General features: G+C 40.8%; 1 protein-coding gene across 1 annotated transcript in view; it reads right to left on the bottom strand.

Moving 5' to 3' along the window:
- fgfrl1a (fibroblast growth factor receptor like 1a) overlaps positions 1-26,975 on the bottom strand; it is a 58,444-nt gene extending 31,469 nt beyond the window's left edge. Inside the window, exons 1-3 of the mRNA XM_058064322.2 lie at positions 26,561-26,975; positions 25,567-25,680; positions 1,822-2,094 (exon numbers count right to left, since the gene is read on the bottom strand). Of these exons, the coding sequence (XP_057920305.2) occupies positions 1,822-2,094; positions 25,567-25,636 (343 nt within the window). The 5' untranslated portion in view covers positions 25,637-25,680; positions 26,561-26,975. The remainder of the gene's footprint in view (positions 1-1,821; positions 2,095-25,566; positions 25,681-26,560) is intronic.
- Between the last annotated feature and the right edge of the window lie 396 nt (positions 26,976-27,371).

The following is a 27,371-nucleotide window of genomic DNA, read 5'->3' as shown; positions in this document are numbered from 1 at the left end:
ACCGAAAAGGCAAACAAGGAAAAAGGAGACAAGGGGACAGGACGCCTGAAAGGCTCTCAAACCCTTCCTCTGTGTACTTCATTACATATGCAGATTACTCCAGCTATGATAACAAGGCGAGCAACACTAAATGGAGACGTTTGCTTTTGATACCCAGAATGGATTGCAGAAGAGGGGTCATCTTTGAAGGTTAACCTTTCCGGCCGCCATTTCAAACGCGGCAACTCTAAATTAAGACTAAGAATTTTATTACGCCGGCTCGCTGTTTGATGTGATGGGAAAGAGGCCATTGTGAACTTTAAAAAGGGTGGAAAGACTGCAGTGTGTTCGTGCTTCAAGTACTTCAGCTCTATTTTCTGTATCTTACAAAATAACATGATTGCATATAAAATGGTTTATTATTCATGTCTATAATCATGAGAGGCAATATTGCTCCTGAATGCAGCAGCAAGAGAGCTTTATTAACCAAAGTAGCTGCTATTGTTCATTTATTCATTCATTTTCTACCGCTTATCCTCACAAGGGTCATAGAGGTGCTGGAGCCTATCCCAGCTGTCTTCGGGCAAGAGGCGGGGAACACCCTGGACTGGTGGCCAGCCAATCACAGGGCACATAGACAAACAACCATTCACACTCACATTCATACCTATGGACAATTTGGAGTCGCCAATTAACCTAGCATGTTTTTGGAATGTGGGAGGAAACCGGAGTACCCGGAGAAAACCCACGCATGCACGGGGAGAACATCCAAACTCCACACAGAGATGGCCGAGTGTGGAATTGAACTCCTAGCTCAGAGGCCTGCGTGCTAACCACTATGCCGCAGTGCAGCTAGCTGCTATAGTAATGTATAATTTATTATTACAAACATCCATCCATTAGAGTCGGGAGGTATGCTGGAGCCTATTCCAGGTGACTTCGGGCGAGAGGCGGGGTACACCCTGGACTGGTGGCCAGCCAATCCCAGGGCACATATAGACAAACAACCATTCACACTCACATTCATACCTATGGACAATTTGGAGTTGCTAATTAACCTAGCATGTTTTTGGAATGTGGGAGGAAACCGGAATACCCGGAGAAAACCCACACACGCACGGGGAGAACATGCAAATTCCACACAAAGTTGGCCGAGACACCCTAGACTGAGCACCAGCCAATCACAGGGCACATATAGACAAACAACCATTCACACTCACATTCATACCTATGGACAATTTGGAGTTGCTAATTAACCTAGCATGTTTTTGGAATGTGGGAGGAAACCGGAGTACCTGGAGAAAACCCACGCATGCACGGGGAGAACATGCAAATTCCACACAAACTTGGCCGAGACACCATAGACTGGTCACCAGCCAATCCCAGGGCACATATAGACAAACAACCATTCACACTCACATTCATACCCATAGACAATTTTGGAGTGGTCAATGAACCTAATATTGACCCCCCCTTCAGGTCCCCACATGCACCTAAGCTGCCCCGCTGCCTGCTGAAGCCTAAACCCATAAATGCACGTGTGAACATGTCCTGCCACTGGCAGCTATGTCGTTAAGCTGGATGAGGACAGTAGCCATCGAAGACAAACACGGTGCAGACACATTGATTAAAGACGTCTGCATGATGATGACATCACTGCAGGCATACCAAACATGACGCAATCGAACACAAACACGGCTGGCGTGGACACAAAAACAAAATGATTGTGGTGTCATTTCTCACAAGCTTCTAAGAGACAATAAAAGAGTCCTGTTCAAAATGTGTTGTCGTAGAATTTGACAATAAACAATAACAATAAGCGCACGTTTGGCCTCCACTCACCGATGATGATGAGGGTGACGTTGACGTTGACGCTGCCAAAGCCGTTGATGGCCTTGCAGACATATGTGCCGGCGTCGCCCGCCTCCACGTCTTTGATGCGTAGGCCGTGCTGCAGCACCCGGAAGCGCGTCCAGCCACTGTGGATGTTGCGGTTGTCTTTGGTCCACATGAGGAGCGGCGGCGGGTCGCTCTCCACGGGACAGGGAAGCGTCATGGTCCGACCCAGGCGGGCACTCTGACGGTGGGCCACTGCTTCAGAAACCCTGGGCGGACCTTGAGGGACAACAGGGAGAGGTGAGCGTCATTTTAACTTACATACAATTTATGCTTATGTAATGAAGTCTTCACAATAAGCCTAGATCAGGGGTGTCCAAAGTGTGGCTCAGTCGACATTTGCGGGTCGAGGATTGTTTTCGATTGGTCCAATAAGAGAATGAGATGGATGGATGGATGGATGGATGGATAGCCTGGCTCCTGTACAATAATAAATAATAATAATTATAATGTGGAGGATAATGATGTGGATAATAAATGTATATTAAGGCGAAACGACAAAATGTGTATGAAAGGCCGTAAGACGTTACGATAAAAAGTAGTGAATGTTGAATTACACTGACAGACAATAGCTAGCTAGCTAGCTAGCCTGGCTCCTGTACAATAATAATTAATAACAATAATAATTATAATGTGGAGGATAATGATATGGATAATAAATGTATATTTAAGGCGAAACGACAAAATATGTATGAAAGACGTTACGATAAAAAGTAGTGAATGTTGAATTACACTGACAGACAATAGCTAGCTAGCTAGCTAGCTAGCCTGGCTCCTGTACAATAATAATTAATAACAATAATAATTATAATGTGGAGGATAATGATGTGGATAATAAATGTATATTTAAGGCGAAACGACAAAATATGTATGAAAGACGTTACGATAAAAAGTAGTGAATGTTGAATTACACTGACAGACAATAGCTAGCTAGCTAGCTAGCTAGGCTCCTGTACAATAATAAATAATAATAATTATAATGTGGAGGATAATGATGTGGATAATAAATGTATATTTAAGGCGAAACGACAAAATATGTATGAAAGGCCGTATGACAGACGTTACGATAAAAAGTAGTGAATGTTGAATTACACTGACAGACAATAGCTAGCTAGCTAGCTACCCTGGCTCCTGTACAATAATAAATAATAACAATAATAATTATAATGTGGAGGATAATGAATGTATATTTAAGGCGAAACGACGTTACGATAAAAGACGTTACAATAAAAAGTAGCGAATGTTGAATTCCACTGACAGACAATTTGTGGGAAGACTTTGGGCACAAAGCAATGGCCACAAAGATGCTTTGATGACTATGTGGTGGAGGAACTACAACTTAAACAGAGCACAGCCATCAGTGACCGTACAAAATTGCCAAAAATTCCCCACAGGCATAACCACGAGGCGTGACCTTGAGCGGCGAGTGAAAGAGACGGTGTAGCGGGAGGACTGAAAGGCGATGATGCACGGAGGAAGGAGCACAAATGAGGAAAAGACGGCAGGGGAGGGAGCGTGGTGGAATTTAAGGGAGTGAGTGCGTGGCTGCAGAAGGGGATACGATACGTCAGAATGCGAAAGGGGAGCGGAGAGCGAGGCAAACAGGAAGACGAGAAAAAGGAAGCAGGGGAGTGGAGCGAGGTTCAGTGGCTTCTCATGACTCCTTGTGGGCTTCAACAATAGCCTCCATATTTAGCAGTGACACGCACAACGGACCTCTGTGGACACGCTGACATTGGACGCTATAAAAAGCGCCGGTTTGCAAATCCATCATTAAAATCTCAAAGCGACTCAGTGGACCTGAACTATTAACGAGCAAATAAATACATCCCTTTGGGACACTGATTTGTTGCGCTTTGTCCCGGTGGAGCTTCCATTTGAAAGACACTAAAGATAATAAGCCGTATTTTAACTGCAGGAGACATTAAACCAGGGGTCTCAAACTCAATTTACTTGGGGGCCACTGGAGCTCAGGTCTGGGTGAGACTGGGTCGCATCAAGTTTAAAAAAAAAAAAACGCATTTATTAAAAACAAAAAAATAAAAAAAAACTTCACCTTGGTTCTAATTTTCTACAAGAAAAGCTCTTATAAAACATTCCACTGTTCTCAACACAAAATAAGATGAAACAAATCAAAAAACAAATCAAGAATAAAGAAAATCAATCAATCAGTAATAAATAAATATAATAATAATAATAATAAAACAGCAAATAATAAAAACTTAAGAAACCACATATAGTTGGTGGGTAGACAAATTATTTTTTTCAGATTAAAATGAACATAGCATTATTAGAGCCCTGTAGACATGACAAAACACGACTATAGTCACATTTATACCACTTCCACACGGACAGGGAGGATAACTATTAACAGTTATTTAACCTTTAACATGAACATTAATCAAACGTAATAATTTTTTCTGGGTACATGATACCATACAGCATCCATATCAAACTTGCGCGGGCCGCACTAACATTAAACTTTCATATCAAGGCGGGGGCCTCAAACTAGTGTTCTGCGGGCCACATTTGGCCCGCGGACCGCATGTTTGAGACCCCTGCGTCACAAACAAAGTTTGCGTCACAAAAGTTATGCTTTCATTTGTTTGTGCAAAACTCAATATGTTGACTCAGTATGTTCCCATGCAATGTACTGCTTTTCTTGTCCTTTGTATAATATCCATCCATCCATTTTCTATGCCACTTATCCTCAGTAGGGTTGCGGGTATGCTGGAGCCTATCCCAGCTGTCTTTGTCTTTGTCGATGAGTTCCATTTCCTGTTCACGTGTCGTCATGACTAAGGATCGACTGATACGTACATCGGCCGGCCGATATATCGAGTCGATATTTGCGTTCTTGACTTGAGTCAATGCGCGTGTGGGTTCGCCAATGTATTTTTCCGCCGCATGATTTACAGACAGGCATCCACCGGGCAGCTTTGTGTTGCGGGAGGACCCTGCAACACACGCAGTCGCGTTACCCCTCCCACACTGCAACAGTGGGGAATCACAACTAGGGTACGTTTTCAACTTTTAATTAGCCTCTAATAGTTAAACTTAGTTGAAATATTGGGGCGGTGGTCTAGTGGTTAGCACGCAGACCTCACAGCTAGGAGACCTGGGTTCAATTCCACCCTTGGCCATTTCTGTGTGGAGTTTGCATTTTCTCCCTGTGCATGCCAAAAACATGCTAGGTTAATTGGCGACTCCAAATTGTCCACCACCATTGGCTCATCGTTGTGCATTGTTTGAGGGTCTTACTCAATCCATTTCATAGTTTGATTCCACATACTGAAATACACATACTTTTTAACTATATTGACAGTTACTATGGTACCCATTATGTCATTGTATGGTCATATCATGCATTAAATTAAAAAAAAAAAACCCTAAACTGTATTGTGGAAAGCAGGAAGTGAACAAATGTAACAGTTACTGAATGTAAAATTACCAAATGGAGGGGTAGGATTTAATAAGCTTTGCTTCTTTCTACTCCTTTTGGACATGTGGAACTGTGAACTGATTATATGATGCATTCAATTGTAATCTAATGCATGTTCAAATGAAATAAAACCATTACCATTACATTTCAATAAATATTTGTTTAAACTTGAGACCTGTAATATTTGTTATCATTGTCATTTTTTCGTGTAAATTGAGGGAGTATCGGCCACAAATATCGGCCAAAGCAAAATCGGCCATCTGCTAAGGGTGATGAAAAAAAATCGGAATCAGCATCAGCTCAAAAAAAAAAAACATATCGGTCGATTCCTAGTCATGACACTGACAAAGACACACAAAAAACACGCTAGTTGTGTTTGTTGTTTTTTTCCATTTGTAGAAGCATAAACAACATCATCAGTGGAATTCAGGTTCCAAAATAGGGAAGCATCAATAAAGTTGCACTAGAGTTAAAAAAAAAAATAAAAAGGTTTCTTAAGTGTTTGCTTTCACAGGAGGAGGCGGAGTCACTGATGGATGGCTGAAGGTGAAATGTGTGAAAAAGACATTAGTCACAGCCTCCTGGATTGGGGGGTCGGGGGTAGGTGGGGGGGGCTATAAAGTGTATGGATTTCTCATCAGAGGCCTCAGACTCTCTTTGTCACCCTTTTACACTCCCCGTGCTGCTCTTTTTGCAGTATTCCCTTTGCCAGGGTTTTCTTTCCTGCTTCCAACACATTGAAACATAATTCCACAAACAACCTCCATGCTTGGCCTTCCTGTGGAGCCGAGAAGACCCCCACTAACACTAACTCACCCCTGCCCCCTCACCACCTCCACCACCACCACCAATGAGACCTGTTCCTCCACATCAGTCCCGTCACGCATATTCACACTCTTCTCTCCGCTTGAGTCGTATATCAACGCTTTATCTCTCCGCAGTGATTTACTCACACACACACACACACACACACACACACACACACACACACCAGCTTCACAGGAGCCGGACCTCTCAGTGAACCGCTCACTTTGACAGCTAACCTCTGAGACAGCCTACACCATGATGAAGAGAAGACCAACAAGAACCTTCTCCCCGTTCTTCCTCTCTTCATCACACTCCAACCAACCTCCTCCTCCTCCTCCTGGGGCTTAAAACTAACTTTTATTATTCCTTTGGCTACAAAAGGCTGGTTTATTCCAGAGTGCAGTTATCCACCAAAACACTAGGGGCGCTGTTTTCCTGTGAGTCAACTCAACGAGCGTAGCAGGTTAGCCAGCCTCCTTAGTTGCTGATGAACAATGGCAATTAAAAAGAGAGGCGGAGTATTAAAAGAGCTGGAATGAATTAGTCACTTTTATTGCAAATGTCTATTCAAAAACAGAGACGGCCTTCACAAATGTGAGCTGTCAGGAAATACCGTACAAAAACTCACCAATCAACACATAGAGGCATTGATTTGTGATATGAATCACCTTAGTATTACAGGTGGAGTAAGGCTTTTTAGTTTTATGTTTGCAGCTGGTTTAGTTTTGTGTAATTGTGTCTTGGAATGTCGTACATCGTCGAATCTCAGCGACATAAGCTTTTTAAATGATTTATTACATACACACATATGGGGCATTTTGTGTAATCATTACGGGGTTAAATATGGCAATGGTAATGGTTTTATTTCATTTGAACATGCATCAGATTACAATTGAATGCATCACATAATCAGTTCACAGTTCCACATGTCCAAAAGGAGCAGGAAGAAGCAAAGCTTATTAAATCCTACCCCTCCATCTGGTACTTTTACAATCAGTAACAGCCACATTTGTTCACTTCCTGCTTTCCTAATATAGTTTTAGGGTTTTTTTAATAAATAAAAAAATAAAAACCCTTAAACTATATTAGGAAAGCAGGAAGTGAACATTTTTTAAAACAAATTAAATAATAATAAATACATAAATAAATAAATAAATATATATATATAATTTTTTTAATAAATTAAAAAATACAAAAACTTAAACTATATTAGAAAAGCCGGAAGTGAACACATTTTAAAAAAATTATATATATATTTTTGAATAAATTTTAAAAATAATATAGTTTCAGGGTTTTTAAATATATTTTATTTAAAAAATTATTTAAAAAAAAATATATATTATTTATTTTAAAACATTTGTTCACTTCCTGCTTTCCTAATATAGTTTAAGTTTTTTTTAAAGATTTTTTTTGGTCACATACGTACCAAAGTAGGAGGTGATATGAGCATCCAATGCCATAATGGGTACCATAGTAAGTGTCAATATAGTGATATGTATAGCACATCATGACTGGTTCAAGACTCTTCATCCTTGTATTTAGCAAACATCAACTGCTTGTATTGTTTCTTGAATTGGCTCATCGTTGTGCATTGTTTGAGGGTCTTACTCAATCCATTCCATAGTTTGATTCCACATACTGAAATGCTATGGCTAGCATAACGTAGTCCTAGCATAGAAGTGTTTCAAATGTACTTCTTCCCTGAGATCATATTTCTCCTCTCTTGTAGAGAAGTATTGGATGACATTTTTAGCTAATTGGTTATTTTTAGCCTTATGCATTATTTTAGCTGTTTGAAGATGAACTATATCAGCAAGTTGAAGTATTTGTGATTTTAAAAATAGGAATAAGGAGTTAGTAATATGTACAATTAAAAATGTTGCCTGGACAGAACTGGCTATTTTTGTTCCACTATGGCTAATAAAAAAATTAGAAGTCAACCAGCAACCTTCACAGTTCAATGTTGGTTCCAAAGTATAGCTGGAGAATAAAAAGCTCCAGTCCATGTGTGGTACACCAGAGGGGCAGGAAAGGAGAAGAAGGGTTTTTACAACTTTGAGTCTGTTTAGTCCATTTGGCTTTCCTTTATTCATTTGCCACGTGACATCCTAGTTGTTTGTGCGACCGTAAAAAAAAATGCAAAAAAACGTGTGTGCCCCGCCCCCTCTGCAGTGGTGTGTTGGCAGGTTTTTATAGCATATTGTGAAGACGGGAAAACACAATAGCAGACACGACCTTCCAGTTTGGAGCTCATTTTCTGTTTAATATAATTTATTTCCCATAAAGTAAACATGGGCCGTTTTTGGTATTAAGTCACTTTAATGTGCTTTCTTTGGTTCCTTCCAGACTTGGAAACTTAAGTGCCTTCTAGTGTCGGAACATACGGTGCTGTTTGTTTGGACCAGGGCCGCCGCTGCCGCTGCTTTTCTCTGTGCAAAGTTGCCATAGATGGAAATAAAAATCAATCAAGAGGAGCAAAAGCTTCATTTTGTCAGCACCACTCGGCTTTCTTGACACGGAAAATGAGCTTGAGCTTCCCTACACGTCAGTCGATCCGTCTTTTAAATGGCATGAATGTTCTTCTGGTGCTGAAATAACACCTGCTCAACGGCAGCTTGGAGACATTGAACTTGGGGAGGGTTCTGAAAAGGTCCACCACAAAACTGTTGTTGGCAGGCAGGAAAGTAAGACGGGAGCGAGAAGAGAAGCCATGTTTGTCATAATAAAAGATATTTACTAATTCTTAAAATCACGCCACAGAGTCATTACTACTTACATAGTGGAAGGCAACCTTCACTCGCAGGATCGGCCGATCACCCATCCCCAAAATGAAGGGAATCGGGGCAGATCAATTAACCTTTTACTCTTCACAATAAACTTTTTTTTACACTTGTGTGAAAATAGATGGATGACGGAAAATGGAACAATATGTCGCCAAAATTGTAATCAGCAAATGTAAGAAATATTCCAAGTGTGGTGTGAATGAATGATCTCAGTAATAAGACATGGAAAAGGATGTAAGATTAAATAAGATGAGCTTCTTCCTACTCCATTTTGGACAGGTTGACTATGTGATGGTAATGGTTTTATTTCATTTGAACATGCATCAGATTACAATTGAATGCATCACATAATCAGTTCACAGTTCCACATGTCCAAAAGGAGTAGGAAGAAGCAAAACTTATTAAATCCTACCCCTCCATCTGGTACTTTTACAATCAGTAACTGTTACATTTGTTCACTTCCTGCTTTCCTAATATAGTTTAAGTTTTTTGTTTTTTTTTTTATTAAATTTTTTTTTTGTTTTTTGTCACATACCGAAGTAGGAGGTGATATGAGCATCCAATGCCATAATGGGTACCATAGTAAGTGTCAATATAGTGATATGTATAGCACATCATGACTGGTTCAAGACTCTTCATCCTTGTATTTAGCAAACATCAACTGCTTGTATTGTTTCTTGAATTGGCTCATCGTTGTGCATTGTTTGAGGGTCTTACTCAATCCATTCCATAGTTTGATTCCACATACTGAAATGCTATGGCTAGCATAACGTAGTCCTAGCATAGAAGTGTTTCAAATGTACTTCTTCCCTGAGATCATATTTCTCCTCTCTTGTAGAGAAGTATTGGATGACATTTTTAGCTAATTGCTTATTTTTAGCCTTATGCATTATTTTAGCTGTTTGAAGATGAACTATATCAGCAAGTTGAAGTATTTGTGATTACCCCTGATTTAGGAGGACAATACACATTTTATACACACAACTGTTGCATTTGTCTACAAAAAAAAGCCATCACTGGTAGTCTTTGTGGGACTGGAAAAATTGACAGCTACACATACACATGCACAAGCGCACACACATTAACCGCTGCTTGTTTCACCGTTGTGACAGCTAACATCAGGCCTGAAGCTATCAGGGGTGAAGGGTCTGAGGGGAGGTTTAGGTGTGTCATTGTCATTGTGCACCCATTCACTTAAACATACAACACTAATAGCGAACACAAAATCACACACTGCGGTGGAATCTGCTGAGCAACACAAAAACAACCCCAGAGATTGTTGCTTTGTTTTAATAAGACGTAGGAGTGGCTGCACGGTGTATGAGTGGAGTGCAGGCCTCACAGCTAGAAGGCCCGAGTTCGATTCCACCCTCAACCATCTCTGTGTGGAGTTTGCATGTTCCCCTCGTGCATGCGTGGGTTTTCTCCGGGTACTCCGGTTTCCTCCCACATTCCAAAAAAAATATGCTAGGTTAATTAGCGACTCCAAATTGTCCATAGGTATGAATGTGAGTGTGAATGGTTGTTTGTCTACATATATGTGCCCTGTGATTGGCTGGCCACCAGTCCAGGGTGTACTCTGCCTCTCGTCCGAAGACAGCTGGGATAGGCTCCAGCATACCAGCAACCCTAGTGAGGATAAGCGGTAGAAAAGGAATGAATGAAGACGTAGGAGTCCACCTTCCCTGCCTTGTTCCACCTGCGGCCGACTATCAGATCTTTGCCTAACTTATTCCACTTTCAGCCCCACCTGTCCATCTCCTTGCCTACCAGTTTTCCATGTCAACCAAACAGCTTCACCCGTCTCCTTCTGTCACCTATGCCTTAGCATTAGTTGCTAGCCTACCTTGTTCCATCTCGTTCCACCTGTGTCTACCAATCAGTTCTCTGCCTACCATGTCCATGTCGGCCATTGGTATCAATGCACTCATTATTCCACTTATAGAACCAATGCACACAGGTAGATGCAGAGTGAACCCTCCTGTCATCCAGCCTGTGTTTCACAGAGAAGAGCAGACACGCAAACACGCATAAATCAATGCATATCAATTTATCAAGGACGTCATAATTATCCGATAGTCGATTTCTCCATTACCGTGACAGGCCTATTTGCACCTGTAGCTTATCAGTTACTTACCAACCGTATTCCATCTTTGTCCATCTTACTATCGACTACTTGCCTTACTAAACCCTCCCCGAGAGTTTAACTGTAACAGCCAAGACTGCGTTCAGTGAGATCAGAGTGACCGTGACCTTTCACCACAACGTTCCAATCAGAGCATCCTTCAGCCGAGTGGACAAACACAAAATAGAAACAGGAGACCGAAAACAGAAGCAGGAGAGCATGAAGTCCTCCAAAGCAGCAAGAACCTGAAGCTGGTGTTCACCCAAAGCTTATAAAATGTTTACAGAAACCACATCAACGCTTGAGAATGCACTGTAAAAACTGTTGTGGGGGGGTGTTTACAAAATTAAAGATGACGAGAAGAGAAGGTGGCATTGACTACACGACCACTGCAATAAAAAAAAATACAAATATATAAATATGTGTAAGTATGTAAGTCAGCAGGTCTGAGGGGTGTCAATGTTCCACTGTACTCGATGTACGATGCTATGTTTTAGCATATAGACCCCCCCCCCCCCAAGGTTTTTGGTATTGAAAGATTTTATTTATTGATGTACATTTTATTAAATCTACCTCAGGTCCCTTTCCCGATAAAAGGCCACAGCGCCTGCACGTGAAACAAAGATGAAAGAAAGTCATCATCCCAAATGATGCTTCACTGGACGTGTGAGTTCCTCATTGTTTGGCTGCTTTTAGTCTTTGTGAGACGTTTAGAAGGTGGAGCTAAGCCAGAGATTAGGACAAGACACACGGAGATGAACAAATGCACTTAGTCACGGCTGAGGATTTGTGTGGAATGTGGGAGGTGGGCATGGTGTGTGTGTGTGTGTGTGTGTGTGTGTGTTGGGTGCATGCATGGAATGTCGAACTCCCCACCCTGTGAAGCAGAAACACACACACACACACAGGTGGAGCAGTAGGAGGAAACAGGAAGATGAAGGAGGAAAAAGATTTAATACTGAATCACCACGTACATCATCACAACCTTTCACGCTTTTTGCTCAATGTTTCACTTTCCTTTTTTCCATACGTCAGCCACTGTGGTGAAATAAGACATCACAACTTGGTCCAACTAACTCGAGACCAGATTGTTAGGTCAAAAAGTTTAAAATCCAACAGAACACAACACATTTCACAAAACCTCTGATATTAAAAATATGGCAACTCAGGATACTCTTATATAAAAATTAAACAGGGTGCAGCAATAGGGCATATAGCATGTAATGGTTTTATTTCATTTGAACATGCATCAGATTACAATTGAATGCATCACATAATCAGTTCACAGTTCCACATGTCCAAAAGGAGTAGGAAGAAGCAAAGCTTATTAAATCCTACCCCTCCATCTGGTACTTTTACAATCAGTAACTGTTACATTTGTTCACTTCCTGCTTTCCTAATATAGTTTTTTTTTTTCACATACCGAAGTAGGAGGTGATATGAGCATCCAATGCCATAATGGGTACCATAGTAAGTGTCAATATAGTGATATGTATAGCACATCATGTATGTATGTGATGAGTTTGACCTAGATTGATGATCACCACAACTTCTTAATATTTATTTATTTACATATTCTTCTATTGTTTGTGTGGGCTCATCACAGACTTTATTGATCCACAAGAGAAATTGCTTGGTTGCAAAAAATACAATACAACTCATTCGCTTCCAAAGACGTATTTACAGGTAGTAGTCTTTAGTCTTTAGTCTTTTATGGAGTTTTTTTGCGTTAGAGGCATAAAGAAGTGATGATGTAACTCTACAACAGAAGAGATCATTTGGTGCGGTTTTAAGATGAAAAAACAGCCACAAGATGGCAGAAGTGCATTTTATAAGAGCATGGCGTGAATCTTTGACATTTGAAATACATGCTCCGCAGCAACCAGGAAGAGAAAAGGCATCTCAACCGTCTTGCTTGGAGGAGGTTACATATTGAAGGGAAATTTTAGCGAGTTTAGAGTTTATTTATTCATTCATTTTCTACCGCTTATCCTCACTAAGGTCGTGGGTGGGGGGTGGGGGGGGGGGGATACTGGAGCCTATCCCAGCTTTCACACTCACATTCATACCTATGGACAATTTGGAGTGTTTTTGGAATGTGGGAGGAAACCGGAGTACCCGGAGAAAACCCACACATGCAAACTCCACACAGAGATGGCCGAGGGTGGAATTGAACCCTGGTCTCCTAGCTGTGAGGTCTACGCGCTAACCACTCGACCACCATGCAGCCTGTGAGCTTTGTGTGGGAGGAAACCGGAGTACCCGGAGAAAACGGGGAGAACATGCAAACTCCACACAGAGATGGTTGAGGGTGGAATCGAACTTGGGTCTCTGAGCTGTGAGGCATGTGTGCTAACCACTCTTACACACATTTAATTAAAAGTATTTTTTTTTTATTCTGCTAATCATACCATGTTAAGACGTGGACACCGCCGCAGCATAAAAACCGTATGTACGAAACCATTTTCTCTTTAAATTATTGGGTGCAGCTTATAAACCTGTGCCTTGCATAGTACAGAAGTATAGAATCTATCTGTAGTCCTTCCTTGCGTCTTATTGTTATCTTCAATTAAGAGTGCCTCTCTTTAACTGTGTTATATCAACATGGCAGGCTGGCTTACAGCAAATATTGTCTTTATCTCTAACAACAGCAGGTGGCGGGCCGAAATGTGTGCGTGTGTGTGTGTCTATGTGTGTGTGTGTGTTATCACTTGTGTTAATGTGTAATGGCGTCTGCCTCCAGAAAGCTGATAAAAGATAGGTCGAGGACAGCGACACACACTCTAACGCAAATAAACACACAACTATTTCATATCTTTTGACAAATTGCGCACAACCTTGCTTGGTGTTGACACATCAACACACGATGCGTACAACAATGAGATTGCATGTGTGGAGTTGGAACTCACCCACTGGCTGCCACACAAACAGGCCCACCCGACACTGACAGAACTGGCACATTGACCTGACCCTGCGCATTCCACACACACACACACACACACACACACACACAAACGGTACGACAACAACACCTGCTGTGTCTACATCACAGTAGATTGCACCACAACGCAGTTTCTACCATAATAGTACTTAAAGTCAAAAGGAGTCTCATTTCATTTTCATTTCCTACCGCTTTTCCTCACGAGGGTTGCGAGGGGTGCTGGAGCCTATCCCAGCTGTCTTTGGGCGAGAGGCGGGGTACACCCTGGACTGGTGGCCAGCCAATCACAGGGCACATATAGACAAACAACCATTCACACTCACATTCATACCTATGGACAATTTGGAGTCGCCAATTATTAAGTCGTAAACAGGTTTTCTATGCTCTGACTATGAAAATATTCCGTTCATTAATATTAAATCCTACTGTAATGGAAATTCACTTATCACTGTCGAGTTGGGAACCAATTAACTGTGATAGACAAAGATTGGTTGTTAGTCAAAATAATCATTCATTCATTCATTCATTTTCTACCGCTTTTCCTCACAAGGGTCGCGGGGGTGCTGGAGCCTATCCCAGCTGTCTTCAGGCGAGAGGCGGGGTACACCCTGGACTGGTGGCCATCCAATCACAGGGCACATATAGACAAACAACCATTCACACTCACATTCATACCTATGGACAATTTGGAGTCGCCAATTAACCTAGCATGTTTTTGCATGTTTTTAGCATGTTCCACTAGACTGCCGTGCCGCCCAAAAGGAGTTTCATCATTTTGAAAAATAATGCAGGTGCCAGTTCCACTCCAGTTGTGTAATTGGCGGTAATCCACCTTAAAATGCCACCGGACTTGTTCTGGTTCTGCTGGGTCACTGCCTAATTTGGCCCCAATACAAGTATAATACAAGTAGCACTAAATCCACCAAATATGGAAATTTCATGATTGCATCACCTCCTGTTTCCTTCACCTTGTAGCAGAGGCATTAATAACAATGTCGGTGACTATTTTATCAGAGGCCGACCATTAAATATGGAAGTGTACCTAATGTTGTGACCAGTGAGTATACATGTCTGTGTTGGATTTGCCGAGACACGCGAGGAACAAAAGCTTCCGAGGTGTTGACTGATGGTGGACGTTGACACGCACAGACGAAATCAGTCATCACAGCGCTTTTACTTGTCGCTATGCGCCAATATCTCCTCCGTCTGCACGTCTTCTTCTAGTGTTTCCTCTCATCGTGATGCAAACATCGAAGAATGTCTGAGAAAGGGGACCTATTATGCTCATTTTCCGCCATTTATATTGAGTTGTGGAGTCCTATAGAGCAGCTACATACAATAACCCATACAGAAAGCTTTCTAGATCTTCCGGAATCTGCACCTATTCCAGCTGTATTATGTATATTTCCAAAATGATTTATTTTAATTTATTCCACTCAGGGTTTACCACTCCACTTGTACATTTATAAGTCACAAATATAGAAAAAACATAACAGGTCCCCTTTAAATCTGATGTATTATGTTGAGGGTGTCACACTTTTGAACACCCTGGACATGTCAATATATATATATGCATGCATTGAGATAGTATATCTGCCTTTTATGTGTTATCTGCAGCCAAATAATACCCATATGACAGTCAAAATATTAGGAACATACATTAACTACCGGTAGCTTAATGCAATGCTGTTACTGTACACACCTTTGCAAACAATATCAATTAAGGATCGACCGTTACATCGGCCGGCCGATATATCGGAGCGATATTTGCGTTTTTTCCTTGCATCGGTATCGGCCGATACGCACGTGGGTTCGCCGATGTATTTTTCCAACGCATGATTTACAGTCAGGAGGAGCGGTCATCAAATCGATGCCAGATAAATTTAAACTACGACAGAAATGTTTTGCACATGGTTGAATATTTATTCCTTTTAAAGATGATAATTATAGGTTATCACATGGTTTGTCTGGTGCCATGTATCATACTGATACTGACACTTGGGCCTGATACCAGACAAACCATGTGATGATCTTATCATCACATACTATTTAATCATGAGCTTATTATCACGTACTATTTCATCAAAAGACCATTTTTTTTCCAGAAAATGTTCAGTTTATTACATGTATTCTATCTAAACAGTGTAAACACAATAATTGCAAAAATATTTCAACAATAATATTTTAGCAACAGTCTTATCTTATCAATGTCTGACAATTAAAGTTCCATTAATCAAGTTTGGGCAGCAAAACAAACGCTGTGTGTTCACGCTTGTGCGCTGTTCTCTGATTGGTTGTTTCACGGGCACGATACCAGAGCAGCGCGCTCTGAGTGGACAGCTACGGGGGCTGATACTGGACATGGTTAAAGTCTATATTTTATCAGTATCACTGCCCTGGGCTTTGGCACAGTATCATTTTCGGCCTTTTCCCGTATCATTCATGGGCAGTTTCTAGGGTACAGGGCCAATTAATACTGTACTATGTGATAATTATAGGTTATCAGGCCAGGTATCATGCCCCCAAGTGTCAGTATCAGCCCGAGACTGAACTGTGTTCAGTGTTTACATTTCAATAAATATTTGTTTAAACATGAGACCTGTAATATTTGTTATCATGGTCATTTTTTCATGTAAATTGAGGGATCAAAAGCAGTATCGGCTACAAATATCGCCCCAAGCAAAATCAGCCCATCGGCTAAGGGTGATGGAAAAAAATCGGTATCGGCATCGGCGCCCAAAAAAAACATATCAGTGGATCCCTAATATCAATCCATAACAGTGACGTCATGGGGTGTGACTAGGAGGTAAATCTACATAGACACGGCTCATATGAAATGAAATGATGAAAATGATACAGCACTCTCCAAGAAGCAATGAAGTCTGTAAAATTGAATAATTAAAAATAAAAAAATTGTTAACTATAATGATGAAAATGGTAATATTAATGATGATTATAATGATGGTAATAATGATAAAGATTATAACAATAATGATAATGATCATGCGGCACGGCGGTTTAGTGGTTAGCGCGCAGACCTCACAGCTAGGAGACCAGGGTTCAATTCCACCCTCGGCCATCTCTGTGTGGAGTTTGCATGTTCTCCCCGTGCATGCGTGGGTTTTCTCCGGGTACTCCGGTTTCCTCCCACATTCCAAAAACATGCTAGGTTAATTGGCCACTCCAAATTGTCCATAGGTATGAATATGAGTGTGAATGGTTGTTTGTCTATATGTGCCCTGTGATTGGCTGGCCACCAGTCCAGGGTGTACCCCGCCTCTCGCCCGAAGACAGCTGGCATAGGCTCCAGCATCCCCCGCGACCCTCGTGAGGAAAAGCGGTAGAAAATGAATGAATGATAATAATAATAATAATATTACAATGATAATAATAACAGGGGAAAACAAGACAGTGGCATGAACATGATTATATCTTGCAAAAAGGGGAAGCTTTTGCTTCAGCCTACTCCTTTTGGGCTTGTTATCAGATAGTTGAATACAAATGTAAATAATGGAAAGTTATATTTTGATTGATGTAAGAAATACACTGTAATGTTTCATATATTTGCCCAAATAAGGGGAAAAAAAATATGTATGGTACAATCGGAGAAAAAAAACAAAAAAATGCTTTTCTCAGTATAGCCGTCACTATCTCTCACCCCACTAAAAGTGCCAGCAAACAACAATTAAATCCACAAAGCAGCACATAAGTGGCTCTGGTGATTACGTGGACAACAATGGGTCTGTTGTGGCCCACTGTGATAACGCCGCCAACACAACAGAGGGATTACGTGCACTGAGCTGACCGGTGTGATGGGGAATAATTAACACAGCTAAACCACTCCTCGGTGGTTCGCTGCGTCCAACACTTGTGTCTTTCTGCCATTCAAGCCATGAATGGAGGAAGCATCGTCTTGTTTCGGCTGCCTGTGAGGTCCGAGCGATGCACGCAAAGACTGCAGACAGAACAACTTCTGGCAGAAACACAGCACAAATTCCACTTTGTTGTCAAACGATGCTGATTTTAGTCCACTTGAAAAGCATTGCTGCTCAACCACCTCATAATGGAGCCCCCCCCCAGGGAAGGAAAACATGTATGCTACAAATAAATTACTTTTCCTTGTTAATTAACCAAATAAAAGAGCATGGTTCTACTGAGCGGTTTACCAAATATGGGATGAAATTTAGGCTTTCCAAATATTTTTCCAGGGGACCTTTCAACCAAAACAACCAAACATCGAGGAAATGATTAATTTGATCTTGCAGCACCAAAAAAAAAAAAAAAAACACATTAAATTGAAATACTTTACTAAAAGACAGACAACTCTCTGCAGTGCAAACGGCGCCTTGAGAGTTGACGTCTCGCTGGGGGCTCACCCACCCCCACATCTCTCACACTGCTCTCACATTCCCCCAGCGGTGTGGATTCCACATCAGCAGCTGGCACTGGAGGGGTAAGGATGGCGGGGGGGGGGGGGGGGTGGTTTGCACATTTCAGCCATGTTTTGCCACAACAATGACAGACAGGCTTCTAATTCTGTCTGCCATATTTCGTATTTTCCTTGAGGTTTTCTTTTTACTGGAACAACCACAACTTAACAGTGAGGCGACCAACACTGAAAGTTAAAGAAGGACAACGAGCACATGTGGACAAATGTATTGGGACGCAGCTCTTAATCGATGAATGCGGAATAAGAAGTCGGCCCAATGCCATGTTGGGCTGCTGGTCATTTTCATCCTGCAGGTTGTTCATTCAAGAGAAATAAATGTGCAAGAATTGGCTAGTTTTGGTATTGGTTATGTTGACAACAGCCAGCTAGTCCGAAGGGGGGGGGGGATTCAACGTGTTAAACTATGCCAAATTTTCCGATAATGAGGTTTATGCATTTGGAAGTGAGCCCTGAAAGAAGTCTGGGATGGCTCTCAGAGCTCCGTTTCTGAGTTTTTTCTAACACCGGCTCACTGTGACGAATTCCTTATATGGGCGTGCCGAAGTACAAGCTGAACGGGACCAATCACAGAGGAGTGGGCGTGCCCCAAGGCAGGCCCTGGGTGGAATAAATTAAAATTGGCTGTTTTGGAAATCCAAGTAAATACAGCTGGAATAGGTGCAGATTCTTGAAGCTCTCGAAAGCCCCCTTTACCTGCCCACACGCAAACCTTTAAATTACTCATTCATTCATTTTCTACCGCTTTTTCCTCACGAGGGTCGCGGGGGTGCTGGAGCCTATCCCAGCTGTCTTGGGGCGAGAGGCGGGGTACACCCTGGACTGGTGGCCAGCCAATCACAGGGCACATATAGACAAACAACCATTCACACTCACATTACCCGGAGAAAACAGTACCCGGAGAAAACTCACGCATGCACGGGGAGAACATGCAAACTCCACACAGAGATGGCCGAGGGTAGAATTGAACCTTGGTCTCTGAGCTGTGAGGTCTGTGCGCTAACCACTAAACCGCTGTGCCGCCCTTATTCAAAATTATTTAAATTATTTGTACAAATTACTGTTTACGCTGTACATTGTTGTTCATATTTGATGTCCTCTATTTATTCTCCACATTATTATTATTAATATTATTATACGGGAGCCAGGCAACGACATTTCGTTGGCAATTTCACTGCTGTGTTATTGTGCAATGACAATAAAGGAAGTCTATCTATCTATCTGAGTGGGTTATTGTGTGGAGCTGCTCTACAGGAGTCCACAACTCTATACAAAGGGTCCCCTTTAATTCTTTATCTTTATATAATGCTAACTCCACACAGTGATGTCCAATTATAGAATTATTCTTTATATAATCCTTTATCTTTATCATTTTGAACAATTGGATGTTTCCAAATTGGATTGGAGGAGTTTGGTGTAGAAGAACCAGAACAGGTCCCACAATCAGAAAGTTGTTCCAGAAGACTATAAGAGCTTCTAGCTTAAAAACATCTATCTTCCAAGTTACCTTCTGACATTTCTCCACCACGAGCGGCAACAAAACATTTCTATGACCAGACAGAATAAAAGATTTAAAAATACAATATACAAACACGGGATACATAGACTGTAAAACCGCATGCTAACAACACAGCATTATGGCGGCGGCGGCTATTTTGGTCAAACCACTGTGTTGTCCAGTGGGGGTCCTGATGTGTTGTTACTGTCTCCTCCTGAGAAGGCGTGTGCTGTGTCACTCGCACACACACACACACACACTCGCTGACCTCTCCCTAATGCACTGGCCGACCTCCGACCTCCAGAGCTGTGACGCTGACCAAACATACACCAACCCCACAGAGAGAGAAGGAGGCATCCATTTAATGCTGCACTGCAGTGGCCATAGAGTGCTGCCTTCACTTACACTTTCCACAATATGTAAAATTTGAACTTTTTGGAAAGTGTATGATGTCCCATTACAGCTGGCATAAATATAATGCCACATTTCAGAAAAAGATCATAGCAACAGTAAAATCTCTTATCTTTATCTTTATCATTGTTATTATTATTTTGGGCGGCACGGCGGTCAAGTGGTTAGCGCGCAGACCTCACAGCTAGGAGACCAGGGTTCAATGCCCACCCTCGGCCATCTCTGTGTGGAGTTTGTTCTCCCCGTGCATGCGTGGGTTTTCTCCGGATATTCCGGTTTCCTCCCACATTCCAAAAACATGCTAGGTTAATTGGCGACTCCAAATTGTCCATAGGTATGAATGTGAGTGTGAATGGTTGTTTGTCTATATGTGCCCTGTGATTGGGCTCGCCCAAGTCTCGCCCGGAGACAGCGACCCCCGGAGGAAAAAGCGGTAGAAAATAAATGAATGCATGAATTATTATTTTGATTGGCAACCAATCATTTGTTTATCACAGTTAATTGGTTCCCAACTCAACAGTGATAAGTGAATTTCCATTAAAGTAGGATTCTATATTAATAAACAAAATTATTTTCATAGTTATATATAGTTCATAGAAAACCTGTTTTTTTACCATTATTAGAGCCCTGTAGACATGAAATAACACCCCTACAGTCACCTTTACACACCTGTTATTCTTCATTTAAGCCACATTGCTAATGCGCAGACTACAAGATCACTGCAGGGATGTAAGAGAAGGCTGCCGATCGTAGCATATACAGTAGCAAGCTAACTAGCAGGCTAACTAGCTAATCTCCAATTCATATGTTTAATGAAAAAAAGTGCTTCAAATGTACAAGGGAAGAAGGACGAGGTAAGAAGCCAAAATGTACCACTTCCACACAGAATGGGAGGTAAATGTTCTTTCACTCTGTCGTGTCACATAACATGGCTAACTCCATGGAGTTAGCTACATATGACACATTTTATGATAAGCTAACCACAAAATAACAATAATTTAGAGCAAATAGAGCATAACAAGGGGCTGCTGTGCGTCAGTGGGAATTTTGGGAGTGGGCTTCTTCCACACCAAACACCTCTAAGGATGCATCTGAGCACTGGGAACAGGTAAGGGTTCTCTGTGTCTCGATACTTTTGTCCATATAACATATTTCTGTATACGTATATTGAGAATAGAAGAGGCTTTATTGTCATTGCACAGCTTGATGTGACGAAATTGCAGGGAGGGGGGGGGTACTCCACGGCAGTGCACACAGCAAAGCAACCATTCCCCACCAAAGATCTTATCTCCTCACATCCAGGTGACACCTCAAACCCCCTGAGACAACATCCAGACCACCATGCCGCTGCTGATGGCCCCACCATTAGCCGGCTCAAAGCAAACGTTGACTTTATCTAAATGTGGGCTAATAGCCTCTAACAACAACAATGTCTGTAAAACTACAATATACCGACAGCGGAGGTGACCTGAACCCAAGCTGCAGGGGTTATTACGACAATCAGTGCCATATTGTGTCAAATATTTTAAATGGACAAAGTTCTTGCAGCGAAGAATGATACTATTCTGGTTTAATTGGGAGTATGTCAGGGGGCTGGGTGATGTCACCAGACAATTTTTAATAACTTTTTTTAAAATATATTTTTAAAAAATATATTAATTGTAATTCAACACAATCGATCATCTTTAATGCACAAATACTTAATAATTTTTTGTGGAGCAAAAAATTGGTGAACTTTGACCATTAAAAGAATATTTAATCACTCAAAATCAAACAACAACAAACAAAACAATTTTAAATTTAAAAAGCCATAGCACTTCAGTATGTGGAATCAAACTATGGGATGGATTGAGTAAGACCCTCAAACAATGCACAACGATGAGCCAATTCAAGAAACAATACAAGCAGTTGATGTTTGCTAAATACAAGGATGAAGAGTCTTGAACCAGTCACGATGTGCTATACATATCACTATATTGACACTTACTATGGTACCCATTATGGCATTGGATGCTCATATCACCTCCTACTTTGGTATGTGACAAAAAAAAAATCTTACAAAAAAAACTTAAACTATATTAGGAAAGCAGGAAGTGAACAAATTTTTTAAAATAAATAATATATATATTTTAAATAAAAAAAAAATAAATAAAAAAAATTTAAAAACCCTTAAGCTATATTAGGAAAGCAGGAAGTGAACAAATATTTTAAAATAAATAATTTATATATATTTTAAATTTAAAAATAATTAAATAAAAAAAAATTAAAAACCCTTAAACAATATTAGGAAAGCAGGAAGTGAACAAATTTTTTTAAATAAAATTTAAAAACAATTTACATAAAAAAAAATTTTAAAACCCTTAAACTATATTAGGAAAGCAGGAAGTGAACAAATGTAACAGTTACTGATTGTAAAAGTACCAGATGGAGTGGTAGGATTTAATAAGCTTTGCTTCTTCCTACTCCTTTTGGACATGTGGAACTGTGAACTGATTATGTGATGCATTCAATTGTAATCTGATGCATGTTCAAATGAAATTAAACCATTACCATTAATGGCACAAACCTAGAAAAATACCCCTTGGATGAAGTCACTCCTACTCAATGCTTAACATATTAGCACACGCTGTTGTCATCACATGGGCTTATCCACTCAATATTGCATCAAACCACTAATAATTTCAGTTTTAATTATTAAAATTGTAAAGCTGGCAGATATTCTATCAAGCTATTCAAATGTTGGCGATAATATTCTGTAGAGTGGTTGCAATTCAACATAAACAAATTAAATCCCAGCCATTTTTCAAAAGCCGTCCTTCTCGGTGTCGGCCATTTTGGATGATTTTGACTGTAACAGATACTCGTTTGAGACACGGCCATAAAAATAAATAGGGCATTGACAAAAAACAATAATCTGAACAAATATAGGAAGATGTCTAGGTCTGGTAGAAAGATGACAAGGGACTGATTTTACTAGCATCGTATAGATACACTGGCACTGAGGACATTTGGACTGCAGCTGTGGCGGTCCAAAGGACAGCAGGCCAACATTTGGTCTTTACATTAGGACTTAACAAGAGGAACTTTAGGAGTCATTTATTTAAGCCTTTTGAAGTTCGCTGCTGTTTGTTCATTGCTGTCGTATCAACAAACATGCTTCCCACGCTTATTTGGCTTTTTTCCTAAGCTGGTTAACTTCTTTTTACACTTTTGTGATTATTAAGAATTAAGAAACAAGATGTTTGAGGCGCAACTGTGAAGCAAATAACCTTTTAGGATGTTTAAAATGGAGTTAGAATGTTTTTACTTTGCACTATTAAGAGTGCCCGACTTACTTTTACACTTGTATGGCAGATAGGGGCATCAAGACGTGACGCAAAACACTGCCTGTACAGCTAGTAAAGGTTTTTTCATAATCATAGTTTATGTCCTCGGAGAAATATCCTAATCCTAAAACTGATTTCTAACTGTTTAGGTAATAAATTGATGAGGATTTGCATTTAAATAATTTTGAGCACACTTTTGTCACGTATGTGCTGATGGGTGCGAATGAGCACCTTGATGACTTGTGCAGCTGTTTGACTTCTCTTCCTGTTAAAAAAAAAAAAACACCACACCAGCCTGCGCCCACCCCCCATATAAGCCCCATAAGCCACATCAACCACAGTGTGCTGTGTGGGCTTCTCCTCCTCCACCTTCTCTATTACCTCTCACAGTTAGCGTTAGCGTGCTAATTACATTCCTCAGTGAACTGAAGCTGCAGAGTCATAGTTGACACTTAAAGGTACTCCAGGTATCAGTAATGTTACATTGATGAGACCAGGAAGTACGCTGTCAATGCTAACGTGTGAGTCTTTTCTACTTTATTTATATTTTTCTATTTTCTATTATTATGTCTACAATATATGGTAACGCAAATGTAAAAGTGACTATAGGGATGTTATTTTATGTCTACAGGGCTCTAATAATGGTAAAAACTGTATTTAGAAGGTCATAAACGGGTTTTCTATGCTCCAATTCCATTAATTAATATTGAATCCTGCTTCACGAAAATTCACTCATTGCCGTCGGGTCCGGAACCAATTAACCGCGATGAGTGAATACTGATTTTTAAGCATATAATTTGTCAACTTCTGAACAAAGTTGTTAAAAAATAACAAATTATTGTATGTGAAAATTCATTCATTCATTTTCTACCGTTTATCCTCGCAAGGTTATGCTGGAGCCTATCTCAGCTGTCTTCGGGTCAGAGACAGCCAATCACAGGGCACTTATAGACAAACAACCATTCACACTCACATTCATACCTATGGACAATTTGGAGTCGTGTTTTTAAAATGTGGGAGGAAACTGGAGTTCTCGGAGAAAACCCACGGTATATAAACAGTATATGAAAAATAACAAACAATACTAATAATAAAAATCAACTGTGGGACAAAAATGGCCCTGGGGCCGCAGCTTGGACACCCCTTCAGTAGTACAAACCTTGTGGGAGGTCACATGACAATAATAGAGCTATCCTTTGCCCTCTCCTTTACTTTCCCGCCTCTCCACCCGCTGTTACGTTTGTTTTTTTCTCCCTTGGCCCGTGTCCTTCCTGCCCTCCAACGACCCTTCCTGCCTTTTGCGTTGCTTCCGTGTCTGCGGCCTCGCTTCCATTGACAGGCTGCGGGCGGGGGTTAGGAAATGCCTGGCAAACATCGCTAATAGGCTAATCTAATCTCATCTCATCTCTTTGCGCTCTATGGCCCTGTGTTTACTTTTGGCCCCGTGTCTGCGCGGCCTAGCTGAATGCGGCTTTGTTCCCGCTCCAAAACTCATCATCGGAATGATCTCAGGCCCGGGCGCCGAACCCCATGGCAGAGACGACGACGACGACAACAACAACAACGCATCCACATGCTTGTTTGTTTTTCTTGTACTGCTCTGTAAATGACCACCCACCCTCTCTGCAGGCATGTTGTCTCTCTTGGACTAACAGGACCACCCATGGTGGGGCACATATAAATACATTAATGAGGCAACAAACACTACACACTCAAAAGTATTGGGACGCTAGTTTTGCAGCTACAGCTTCCATTTAATACAAGATTTCACATCTGCATCAAAACATACCAAGCCTATGCTCCGCCCCTCTTTACACCATCTTAGTACTAATTACTAGTACTTTTGTTTTTTTACTTTCTGCAATAAAAAACATATAAAGTGATCTTAAACTACTATAACAATGTCCTCACCTCTGGCAGCGCAGCACATCAGGACCGACTCCAGCAGCAGCAGCACCAGGAAGAAGGACAGTGGCCTCATGCTGGTTTTACTTTGAGAAATGGACGACAGAAGACGTCTTCAACCTGAAGAAATATAACATATATGTATAGAAACTGGGACACACTGAAGGGATACCTGGCTATTATACTAGAAAGTCAATATTTAAATATAAATACAATACTGTTAATAAAACACAAGGAGTTTCAAACAAATGACAGGTCCACGACGTCTCTATGCGCCCCTTGGTGGGAAAATAAAGCTGTCAAAACCCGATAGAGATGTTGTACATGTCCGACATATATTATTGATTTGGTCGCTCCATGACTTATGACATCCACCTGTCCATCTGAGCAAGTGTCTCTTGTCTTTTGGCAGTGATTTGTTCACCAAATGATTCTTATTTTTAAGATTGACTTCACCAGGAACCGTTACAAAAGTCCATAAACTCCAAGTAAAGTCGTTTTTATTAAGACAAATCAAATTGTGTGTTGATGTTACCAACACAACACAACACTGCCAAACAGTTCATTCATTTCGATTAATATCAGTCATAAATGTCACATTAAAAGTCAAAACTTTGAGCTTGTTAAATGATCTTACCAAACATTTTTCTTGTGCATTGCCTTTTAGAAGATAGCAACAAAGTCAATATAAACAGTATAGCTGGGTTTTACTCAGTTTTTCCACCGAGGGCAGACACTCATACATTTGGTGCATTAAAAGATGCTGAAACCAATCCAATCACTAATAATTAATTCATTTTACTTGTGCTAAAGATAAAAAAAAACAAGCAGTGGGCCAAAAATGCGCCCAGGGCCGCACTTTGGACACCCCTGCAGTTATTATGATCAATAAATTAAAAGGTACAAATCAAAAAATAATTAACAAATGTAAAAATAAAAATCTCAAAATTTGCAATTTGCATTTGATTATTTATTATTATTATTATTAAATGTGACTTACGTGAATATTTCCAGCAGAGAGAGGATGTCAGCACGGTGAGTTAGTCCCGCCAACGATGAATTATTTAATGACGTCAATCAGCTGATCCGTGCCTAAGTGGTCAGTTTAAGTTGGAAATAGGATCCAAATGAAACTGCAACAAAAGCAACAATGAAGACTTTTGTCAAAGTTTGATGCCAAACGCCCCCGAGGCGGACACGAGCACGAGGAGGAAGGAAGAACTGCGAGCACCAACCAAAACAAAAATAAAAAATACGAACAATTCAAAATTAGTTGAACGAGAGGGGCTAAAAATGACGCCGCGGGGTCCGGTTCCACTCCAGCGGTAAGGCACAGTGCTCAAACTTTGAGCCGCAGGCAGACAAACAAACTGCTGGCCACTGACTGTCCCTACCCGGAACTTTCAGCCAATCACGTGTGAGGCCAATCAGCGACGCGACCAATCAGAGGGCAGGACACTGATTTGGAGGGGTAGCGTTGAAATAATGACATACAATTAATGCAATAAAATTACATCACATAATAGAGTTTCTTTTCTTTTTTTTTAAACATATAATTAGAATTTCAAATGTACAAGCATAACATCCTATGTTGTGCATGTTTTTCCAATAAAAAAATAAACGTAATAGATTCTAAAAACAATACTACTAGAAAAAAAAAAAACACTACAAAGAAAACAAAATGTTAAATCTTTACAGTCTCGTTTGGGCTCTGATTTGAGGTCACGTCATGGGGAAATGCTGCCACCTGGTGGCCTTCAGGAGCTACTGCACACTGCAAAAAATATGCAGAACTCACTCTTATTACTCTG

This window comes from Doryrhamphus excisus, linkage group LG23 (assembly GCF_037039965.1).
Source record: "Doryrhamphus excisus strain RoL-2023G ecotype Guam linkage group LG23, RoL_Dexc_Guam_v1.1, whole genome shotgun sequence".
NCBI classification, from domain to species: Eukaryota; Metazoa; Chordata; class Actinopteri; order Syngnathiformes; family Syngnathidae; genus Doryrhamphus; species Doryrhamphus excisus.
The sequence above is the reverse complement of the archived record's forward strand: the minus strand, read 5'-3'. Positions and strand labels throughout refer to the sequence as shown.